The sequence below is a fragment of the Rhinoderma darwinii genome, chromosome 1 (assembly GCF_050947455.1).
Source record: "Rhinoderma darwinii isolate aRhiDar2 chromosome 1, aRhiDar2.hap1, whole genome shotgun sequence".
NCBI classification, from domain to species: domain Eukaryota; kingdom Metazoa; phylum Chordata; class Amphibia; order Anura; family Rhinodermatidae; genus Rhinoderma; species Rhinoderma darwinii.
The window spans coordinates 180,258,203-180,269,133 of NC_134687.1; the positions used below are offsets into that span (position 1 = coordinate 180,258,203).

Genomic DNA, 10,931 nt, shown 5'->3' on the forward strand with positions numbered 1-10,931 from the left:
GGCTATTAGGGGATTTGGAGGAGGCCTTTTTTATATAGTGATAACGCTGGAGACAATGACATATTGTAATTTTTTTTTTGTAATAAGTCAGCTAAATCTATTTGATATATTCAATGTGTCCTTCTGTTCCTAACTACTTTTGTTGTTTTTATTTCTGTAATCTTTGTATGGTAAATAAAATTGATTTTATTTGAATAGACTTTTGGTTTTCTAAAATTAGAAATAGTGCAATACCTATTTTGGAAATAATTACACTTTATTCTCGGTGAATAAAAACCATTAATAAATGCTGAACTGTAATTTGTTTCATTCTAATTTGGCATCAGTGTCTCTTCAAAACAATTCCACTACGTCTGTCCGTTTATAAGTCCTTTGCCATCAAGTTTTGGATTTGCAGACCAAAAAAATTATAGGATTCCATTTTACATGGTTTTCCTGTCTGTATATATGACACCCAGCCCTCCTGTATAGTCTAACACACAGGCCCCCATTAAGATGACGCCACACAGCCAAACAGGAATGCCCTACATACTCAACAAATTAGTATGGGTCTTTCAGGTAAGGTGTCTTGTCTTCAATTATGCAAATGCAACGGCATCACACTGAAAGATGCTTCACCACCACTCGTGTTCACATGTTTTCTCATCTTTTTGGGATCTGTAAACCCGTGAAGATTAAAATGCACACCAGAAGAAGACTGCATTGATGAGTAGATCATCGAGCGGGCAAGGAAAACAGTAGTTCCATTTACAATCCCAATGTCACAGATACGTGTAGCTGTTGTACATGTATTGTCAGCTGTTAAACGTACATATTGACTTATGTCGGCCGTCTGAAAAAATAGGCCATGCCCTATTTTTTGACGGCCAATATTCACATGCGTGTGAATACAATTTAAACATCAATGTTCTGTAAGGGTATGTGCACACGATTAACGTCGAAATTACGGCGGTGTTTTCATTAGAAAACAGCTCCTGCATTTCATACTTTAATAGCTCGTCCTTGCGTTTTGCAATGCGTCAATTATGTAAGTAATTTGTAGCTGTTCTTCATTGTAGTCAATGAAAAAATGCTACCATTCCGTAAAAACTAAGTGTCCATCACTTATTTGACGAGGCTGTAATTTTAGGCTTCGTCTTGACAGCGAGGCGTAAAATTAGAGGTCGACGTCACAGTACATAGAGAAACCCATTGAAATAAATGGGCAGATGTATTTGAGCGTTGTTTGCAGGCCTAATTAGAGGCGTAAAACGCCTCCATTGCGCGTGAATTTTTTTTTAAAAAATTAAGACAAATTTGTAACTCCACTTTTAATATTCAACTGAGATCAAAAAATTTCAAAACAATAGTCCATGGCCAAATATTCCGCAGGTTCTTCCGTGAAGAATAGAAATCCACAATATTCGTCAACTGGATCACAGAAGACGTCTCTTATAATTTTAACTGCGCAAGAGGGAATCGGTCTCCTGTTCCCCTTACCCAGGTACCCATGTATCCAAGAAGTGAATCCTCGATATGCTGTTTTTCGTAAAAGTCTGTAGAGACACCAAAAGGGATTGTAAATAAAATGTACAGAGTGCATTTATTTTTTCTTTTCAAAATACATACCGATTCAAATCCTTGTCAGGAGGTGGAAGCCGAATTTCTCCAATAGCACGCATGGAGATGTGAACACGTTCTCTGTCCCCACAGAACTGTTGAAAGTAATCATGCTCAGTAATGCATGTAATATTGTCCATAAATGGTTCCACATTTGGAATTTCTTTGCAGCAGATGCTCTCTATATTAGTTGGCATTGCAATGCAGTTGTTGCACAAACACCAATTTGAATTTGAAATTCTTTCACTGCCATCACATTCATCAATATCTTCGGTTCTCATTTCTCGAAGAGGATTCTTAGGAAAACAAACGCCGGAGTCATCCATGCTTCCGTATTTAGACTGAAGTTGTAGTTTCAACCAATCTAACTAAAATATAAAATGAGTAAACCGTGATTCACACGAGCACATTACGTTCTCTCCGTTACACACTTATTGTGGCCACAGGTCCCGGACTGAACACAGTGCAGGGATCCGGGCTCCCAGCATCATAGTTATGTAGAATAATAGGAGTCCCTGCCTCGTTGCCGGACAACTGTCCCGTACTGTAATCATGTTTTCAGTACAGGACAGTAGTTCCACGCAGAGGCAGGGACTCCTAGCGTCGTACATAACTATGATGCTAGGAGCCCGGCTCCCTGCAGTGTCTTTGCTCCGGGACTTCCGGCCCCAAAACGTTCCATCCTTTAGGGAACAAACATGTTTGTGTGAACCCGAAGGTGATGCGGGTTACAGTAATGAAAATCATGCCTTCGACAGACATAATAAATTCAAAGCAATGAAAACAAAAACCTTTTGTGATCGTGTGGCAGTTGTTGATGGTGGTTGATGGTCTACATCCATTTCTAGCTCATAAATTGCCTGTGCTAAAAAAACAAAATAACAATATGAGACAGTGAGATGCTATTTGTAATGCCACAGAAAAGTTGAGTAATGGGAAAAGGTAACCCATGGTAATGCCCCTGGAATTATTGGGTGTTGTGTGCAATGCAGCTAATATGCCCCTTTATGCTCGTTGTCATGGGGGTTGTGTGCATTACTGCAAATAAGCCCCTTTATGCTCGTTGTCATGGGGGTTGTGGGCATTACTGCAAATAAGCCCCTTTATGCTCGTTGTCATGGGGGTTGTGGGCATTACTGCAAATATGCCCCTTTATGCTCGTTGTCATGGGGGTTGTGTGCATTGCAGCTAATAAGCCCCCTTTATGCTTGTTGTCATGGGGGTTGTGGGCAATGCAGCTAATAAGCCCCTTTATGCTCGTTGTCATGGGGGTTGTGGGCATTGCAGCTAATATGCCCCTTTATGCTCGTTGTCATGGGGGTTGTGTGCATTGCAGCTAATAAGCCCCCTTTATGCTCGTTGTCATGGGGGTTGTGGGCAATGCAGCTAATAAGCCCCTTTATGCTCGTTGTCATGGGGGTTGTGGGCATTGCAGCTAATATGCCCCTTTATGCTCGTTGTCATGGGGGTTGTGGGCAATGCAGCTAATATGCCCCTTTATGCTCGTTGTCATGGGGGTTGTGTGCATTACTGCAAATAAGCCCCTTTATGCTCGTTGTCATGGGGGTTGTGGGCATTACTGCAAATAAGCTCCTTTATGCTCGTTGTCATGGGGGTTGTGGGCATTACTGCAAATATGCCACTTTATGCTCGTTGTCATGGGGGTTGTGTGCATTGCAGCTAATAAGCCCCCTTTATGCTTGTTGTCATGGGGGTTGTGTGCATTGCAGCTAATAAGCCCCCTTTATGCTCGTTGTCATGGGGGTTGTGTGCAATGCAGCTAATATGCCCCTTTATGCTCGTTGTCATGGGGGTTGTGGGCATTGCAGCTAATATGCCCCTTTATGCTCGTTGTCATGGGGGTTGTGGGCATTGCAGCTAATAGGCCCCTTTATGCTCGTTGTCATGGGGGTTGTGTGCATTGCAGCTAATAAGCCCCCTTTATGCTCGTTGTCATGGGGGTTGTGGGCAATGCAGCTAATAAGCCCCTTTATGCTCGTTGTCATGGGGGTTGTGTGCAATACAGATAATAAGCCCCCTTTATGCTCGTTGTCATGGGGGTTGTGGGCATTGCAGCTAATAAGCCCCTTTATGCTCGTTGTCATGGGGGTTGTGTGCAATACTGCAAATAAGCCCCCTTTATGCTCGTTGTCATGGGGGTTGTGGGCATTGCAGCTAATAAGCCCCTTTATGCTCGTTGTCATGGGGGTTGTGGGCATTGCAGCTAATATGCCCCTTTATGCTCGTTGTCATGGGGGTTGTGGGCATTACTGCAAATAAGCCCCCTTTATGCTCGTTGTCATGGGGGTTGTGGGCATTGCAGCTAATAAGCCCCTTTATGCTCGTTGTCATGGGGGTTGTGGGCATTGCAGCTAATAAGCCCCTTTATGCTCGTTGTCATGGGGGTTGTGGGCATTACTGCAAATAAGCCCCTTTATGCTCGTTGTCATGGGGGTTGTGTGCAATGCAGCTAATATGCCCCTTTATGCTCGTTGTCATGGGGGTTGTGTGCAATGCAGCTAATAAGCCCCCTTTATGCTTGTTGTCATGGGGGTTGTGGGCATTGCAGCTAATAAGCCCCCTTTATGCTCGTTGTCATGGGGGTTGTGTGCAATGCAGCTAATATGCCCCTTTATGCTCGTTGTCATGGGGGTTGTGTGCATTGCAGCTAATAAGCCCCTTTATGCTCGTTGTCATGGGGGTTGTGGGCATTGCAGCTAATATGCCCCTTTATGCTCGTTGTCATGGGGGTTGTGGGCAATGCAGCTAATATGCCCCTTTATGCTCGTTGTCATGGGGGTTGTGGGCATTACTGCAAATAAGCCCCTTTATGCTCGTTGTCATGGGGGTTGTGGGCATTGCAGCTAATAAGCCCCTTTATGCTCGTTGTCATGGGGGTTGTGTGCAATACTGCAAATAAGCCCCCTTTATGCTCGTTGTCATGGGGGTTGTGGGCATTGCAGCTAATAAGCCCCTTTATGCTCGTTGTCATGGGGGTTGTGGGCATTGCAGCTAATATGCCCCTTTATGCTCGTTGTCATGGGGGTTGTGTGCATTACTGCAAATAAGCCCCTTTATGCTCGTTGTCATGGGGGTTGTGGGCATTACTGCAAATAAGCCCCTTTATGCTCGTTGTCATGGGGGTTGTGGGCATTACTGCAAATATGCCCCTTTATGCTCGATGTCATGGGGGTTGTGTGCATTGCAGCTAATAAGCCCCCTTTATGCTTGTTGTCATGGGGGTTGTGGGCAATGCAGCTAATAAGCCCCTTTATGCTCGTTGTCATGGGGGTTGTGGGCATTGCAGCTAATATGCCCCTTTATGCTCGTTGTCATGGGGGTTGTGTGCATTGCAGCTAATAAGCCCCCTTTATGCTCGTTGTCATGGGGGTTGTGGGCAATGCAGCTAATAAGCCCCTTTATGCTCGTTGTCATGGGGGTTGTGGGCATTGCAGCTAATATGCCCCTTTATGCTCGTTGTCATGGGGGTTGTGGGCAATGCAGCTAATATGCCCCTTTATGCTCGTTGTCATGGGGGTTGTGTGCATTACTGCAAATAAGCCCCTTTATGCTCGTTGTCATGGGGGTTGTGGGCATTACTGCAAATAAGCTCCTTTATGCTCGTTGTCATGGGGGTTGTGGGCATTACTGCAAATATGCCCCTTTATGCTCGTTGTCATGGGGGTTGTGTGAATTGCAGCTAATAAGCCCCCTTTATGCTTGTTGTCATGGGGGTTGTGTGCATTGCAGCTAATAAGCCCCCTTTATGCTCGTTGTCATGGGGGTTGTGTGCAATGCAGCTAATATGCCCCTTTATGCTCGTTGTCATGGGGGTTGTGGGCATTGCAGCTAATATGCCCCTTTATGCTCGTTGTCATGGGGGTTGTGGGCATTGCAGCTAATAGGCCCCTTTATGCTCGTTGTCATGGGGGTTGTGTGCATTGCAGCTAATAAGCCCCCTTTATGCTCGTTGTCATGGGGGTTGTGGGCAATGCAGCTAATAAGCCCCTTTATGCTCGTTGTCATGGGGGTTGTGTGCAATACAGATAATAAGCCCCTTTATGCTCGTTGTCATGGGGGTTGTGGGCATTGCAGCTAATAAGCCCCTTTATGCTCGTTGTCATGGGGGTTGTGGACATTGCAGCTAATAAGCCCCTTTATGCTCGTTGTCATGGGGGTTGTGTGCAATACTGCAAATAAGCCCCCTTTATGCTCGTTGTCATGGGGGTTGTGGGCATTGCAGCTAATAAGCCCCTTTATGCTCGTTGTCATGGGGGTTGTGGGCATTACTGCAAATAAGCCCCCTTTATGCTCGTTGTCATGGGGGTTGTGGGCATTGCAGCTAATAAGCCCCTTTATGCTCGTTGTCATGGGGGTTGTGGGCATTGCAGCTAATAAGCCCCTTTATGCTCGTTGTCATGGGGGTTGTGGGCATTACTGCAAATAAGCCCCTTTATGCTCGTTGTCATGGGGGTTGTGTGCAATGCAGCTAATATGCCCCTTTATGCTCGTTGTCATGGGGGTTGTGTGCAATGCAGCTAATAAGCCCCCTTTATGCTTGTTGTCATGGGGGTTGTGGGCATTGCAGCTAATAAGCCCCCTTTATGCTCGTTGTCATGGGGGTTGTGTGCAATGCAGCTAATATGCCCCTTTATGCTCGTTGTCATGGGGGTTGTGTGCATTGCAGCTAATAAGCCCCTTTATGCTCGTTGTCATGGGGGTTGTGGGCATTGCAGCTAATATGCCCCTTTATGCTCGTTGTCATGGGGGTTGTGGGCAATGCAGCTAATATGCCCCTTTATGCTCGTTGTCATGGGGGTTGTGGGCATTACTGCAAATAAGCCCCTTTATGCTCGTTGTCATGGGGGTTGTGGGCATTGCAGCTAATAAGCCCCTTTATGCTCGTTGTCATGGGGGTTGTGTGCAATGCAGCTAATAAGCCCCTTTATGCTCGTTGTCATGGGGGTTGTGTGCAATACTGCAAATAAGCCCCCTTTATGCTCGTTGTCATGGGGGTTGTGGGCATTGCAGCTAATAAGCCCCTTTATGCTCGTTGTCATGGGGGTTGTGGGCATTGCAGCTAATATGCCCCTTTATGCTCGTTGTCATGGGGGTTGTGGGCATTGCAGCTAATATGCCCCTTTATGCTCGTTGTCATGGGGGTTGTGGGCATTACTGCAAATAAGCCCCTTTATGCTCGTTGTCATGGGGGTTGTGGGCATTGCAGCTAATATGCCCCTTTATGCTCGTTGTCATGGGGGTTGTGGGCAATACTGCAAATAAGCCCCCTTTATGCTCGTTGTCAGGGGGGGGCTAATCATGCTCACGCACGTGTCATGCTCGTTGCCGAGGGGTGATGTCCGGTATTTACATTAGCCGTACAATGCCTTGTTGCAAATGGGGGAATAAATATGCTCGTCTCTAGGGAGTTGAAATAGACTTACCTGCAAACGATGCTGCTGCGGAATGAACCGGATCCTCTGTCGCCTGCTGCCGATGTGTCCTCCTCGCTCGTCCGACAGGATGTAGCATCTGGGGCAGGAAGTGAGTGACGTCACAGCGTGATCTCTCGAGACCACGCTGTGTGTCTGTGCACTGCCAGAAGCTGGGCGTTAACGAACAGAAGTGGATGATGCTGATTCGTCAGCATCATACACTCCCATTCACAACGCCCAGCTAGTAAAAGTACTAACAACGCCCCGATGTACGCACATAATACACACCCACTTGGACTTTTACTTTTAAACACACCCACTTGGACTTTTGCAAGCCTCATTTGCATAACTATAAAAATGGTCATAACTTGGCCAAAAATGCTCGTTTTTTAAAAATAAAAACGTTACTGTAATCTACATTGCAGCGCCTATCTGCTGCAATAGCAGATAGGGGTTGCAAAATCTGGTGACAGAGCCTCTTTAAATCCAATGCGCATAATAATTTGGAACACGGTGTATTTATATTTTTTCTACTCATGGGAGTAGTTGGCATTCATTGTAAGCATCAATACATAGTAATCTGTTCCTTGCTGAAACGTGTTAATTACAAAGTATTCGATTTACTGACTCCTCTGGGCTATCGGAATACAGTCAACTAGGCATTTTGGTGATACCGAGGTGCAAGTATTACATGTGTAAGCGTATAATTCAATGTACGTTGTGGGGGTTTAGCATCAGGAGAAGTTGGTACAGCGGTTTCTTAGTAGCCAGAGACAGGGACACCGTGCATTAAAGTTCATAACAGGGCTTTGCCTGTGTTTTATTTTTGTCAAATAAACAGCCTCTTGTACAACAAGGCAAAATACAAAATAAATCCTGCTCGTCTGAGCACTAACTAAGGCCTCATGCACACGACCGTATTTTTTCCCACCCGTAAATACTGGCGTAAATACGGGTCCGGTGTCACACGTATTCCACCCGTTTTGCACCAGTATTTACGAACCCGTGCTCGTAAATATGGGTCCGGTGTCACACGTATTCCACCCGTATTTACGAGCACGTTTTTGGCGGAAAAATAGCACTGCACTAATCGGCAGCCCCTTCTCTCTATCAGTGCAGGATAGAGAGAAGGGACAGCCTTTTCTGTAATAAAAGTTAAAGAAATTCATACTTACCCGGCCGTTGTCTTGGTGACGCGTCCCTCTCTTCACATCCAGCCCGACATCCCTGGATGACGCGGCAGTCCATGTGACCGCTGCAGCCTGTGATTGACCTGTGATTGGCTGCAGCGGTCACATGGCCTGAAACGTCATCCAGGACGTCGGGCCGGATGTCGAGAGAGACGCGTCACCAAGGCAACGGGCGGGAGACCGGACTGGAGGAAGCAGGAAGTTGTCGGTAAGTATGAACGTCTTTTATTTTTATTTTTTACAGGTTTATACTGATCGGTAGTCACTGTCCAGGGTGCTGAAAGAGTTACTGCCGATCAGTTAACTCTTTCAGCTCCCTGGACAGTAACTATTTACTGACGTCGCTTAGCAACGCTGCCGTAATGACGGGTGCACACATGTAGCCACCCGTCATTACGAGTGCTCCATCGACTTCTATGGACTGTCCGTGCCGTTATTACGGCCTGAAATAGGACATGTTCTATCTTTTTCAACGGCACGGGCACCTTCCCGTGAGAAAACGGGAAGGCACCCGTCGCCAATAGAAGTCTATGAGCCCGTTATTACGGGTCGTAATTACGACCCGTAATAACGGGAGTTTTTACGGTCGTGTGCATGAGGCCTAAACAAGATATTATCTAACTATACCAAGTGCCTTCCTACCAGGCACTGGACACAAAGTAACACAGGTCTTTACTCACATAGAATACAGGCTACTCCAGACTTAGTAGTCTCCGGTCTGAGTCAGGGGTGAGACTCACACACACTGTGTCTGCACCTTTTTATACACAGGCTGCAGGTGCAGCTAATTGAGCAGCAGCCTTGTCCTACAAACAGAGATGGACTAGGGATTGGGGAACCCGCCCTGCTCTTCCCCAATCCAACTCCAGGCCCTTTTTCCGGCTTTTCCTTAAGCCGAGATTGGAAAGCTAGAGCTTTCTGTTGCAAAAAATACTCATTCCCTGGAGCCTAGGATACATATGACAGGATTCTAGGGGAAATGTACCTTCCCTCAATGACTTTACCTGTCACTGTCTCACATACCCTCTTCCTCTGTTCGAGCCCGTGGGAACGGACACATTTAGCTACAAGGCAGTGTGTCCTAGACAAAGCGTCAGCATTGCCCTGCAGTTTTCCTGCTCTGTGTTCCACAGTATATTTGAAGTTCTGCAAAGTAAGGAACCACCGTGTAACTCTTGAATTTCTCTCTTTAGCTTGACACATCCACGTAAGAGGAAAGTGGTCTGTAACCAACCTAAACCGACGACCCAATAAATAATATCTCAGGGACTCAAGTGCCCACTTAATTGCCAAGCACTCACGTTCAACTATGCTATAGTTTTTCTCAGCCGGGTTAAGCTTTCTGCTCAAATAGGTCACAGGATGTTCCTCACCACCCACCTCTTGTGACAGAACTGCTCCGAGCCCCACATCAGAAGCATCAGTTTGGACAACAAACTCCTTTTTGAAGTCAGGAGTGACTAAGACTGGTTGGTTACACAGGGCCAGTTTCAACTCTTGAAAGGCGCTTTCAGCCTTCGTGTCCCACTTGACCATGACAGACTTACTTCCCTTTGTAAGATCTGTCAGGGGCGCTGCTGTGCTGGCAAAGTTTGGAATGAACCTGCGGTAATAACCTACAATTCCTAGGAAAGCTCTGACCTGCTTTTTGGTTGAGGGCTGGGGCCAGTTTTGGATAGCCTCAACTTTGTTGACCTGTGGCTTTATCACCCCTCTCCCAATTATGTACCCCAGATACCGTGCTTCCTCCAAGCCTAAGGAACATTTCTTTGGGTTTGCTGTTAACCCCGGGGCTCTGAGGGAGTTTAGTACTGCTTATACTTTTGGTAAGTGGCTTTCCCAGTCATCACTAAAGATTATAATGTCGTCCAGATATGCCGAAGCATACCGACGATGGGGTTTGAGGACTATGTCCATTAACCTTTGAAAGGTCGCTGGAGCCCCATGTAGCCCAAATGGTAAATAAATATATTGAAACAGACCATCCGGGGTGATGAACGCAGTTTTCTCTTTGGCGCCCTCCGTGAGGGGTACTTGCCAATAGCCTTTGGTTAAATCAAGTGTTGAAAAATACCTTGAATGGCCCAGTCTCTCTATTAACTTGTCAACTCTTGGCATTGGGTATGCGTCAAACTTTGACATCTCATTTAACTTGCGGAAGTCGTTACAGAAACGTAATGACCCATCTGGTTTCGGAATCAATACAATGGGACTTGACCACTCACTTTTTGACTCTTCAATAATCCCAAGGTCTAGCATTTTCTTGACCTCCTCAGATATGGCTTGTCTGCGAGCTTCAGGGACTCTGTAGGGTTTCAAGTGGACCCGAACCTTAGGCACGGTCACAATGTCATGTTTTATTATACTAGTCTGTCCTGGCAGTTCTGAAAACACGTCTGTTTCTCTGCACAAACTCTTTTGTCTCTTGTTTCTGTGGCTTTGCGAGTGATTCTGACACATACACATCTGGGTTAAGACTATAGGGGGTACTTACTGCCACGAGGGTCTCTTTCTTTCCATGGCTTAATTAAGTTTACATGGTATAACTGCACTGTCTTCCTTTTACCTGGTTGGTAAACTTTATAATTTACATCCCCCACCTTTTCAATTATCTCATACGGCCCTTGCCATCTAGTAAGAAATTTGCTTTCTACGGTTGGCACTAAGACCAACACTCGATCACCAGAGTTAAAATTTCTAACTTTAG

At 45.9% G+C, this 10,931-nt stretch overlaps 1 protein-coding gene across 2 annotated transcripts; it reads right to left on the reverse strand.

The window, feature by feature from the left end:
* Nucleotides 1-1,309: 1,309 nt before the first annotated feature.
* Nucleotides 1,310-7,255, reverse strand: LOC142738540 (uncharacterized). Of its 2 annotated transcripts, XM_075849766.1 has the most exons (4): nt 7,044-7,255; nt 2,391-2,464; nt 1,609-1,967; nt 1,310-1,535 (listed from the first exon to the last, which is right to left on the reverse strand). In XM_075849766.1, the coding sequence occupies exons 1-4, from the start codon at nt 7,129-7,131 to the stop codon at nt 1,328-1,330; spliced, it is 729 nt and encodes a 242-aa protein (XP_075705881.1). In that variant the 5' UTR covers nt 7,132-7,255; the 3' UTR covers nt 1,310-1,327. The 2 variants fall into 2 exon arrangements, 1 of the variants encoding a protein (XP_075705881.1); XR_012880597.1 differs by lacking the exon at nt 7,044-7,255 and having other exon boundaries at nt 1,609-1,694; nt 2,391-2,894.
* Between the last annotated feature and the right edge of the window lie 3,676 nt (nt 7,256-10,931).

Coding starts and splice junctions, on each gene's coding strand:
- LOC142738540 (XM_075849766.1), bottom strand. CDS start 7,131: ATGCTACATCCTGTCGGACGAGCGAGGAGGACACATCGGCAGCAGGCG. Junction 1,968..2,390: donor CTGCCACACGATCACAAAAG/GTTTTTGTTTTC, acceptor TTTATATTTTAG/TTAGATTGGTTGAAACTACA. Junction 1,536..1,608: donor CCTGACAAGGATTTGAATCG/GTATGTATTTTG, acceptor GTGTCTCTACAG/ACTTTTACGAAAAACAGCAT.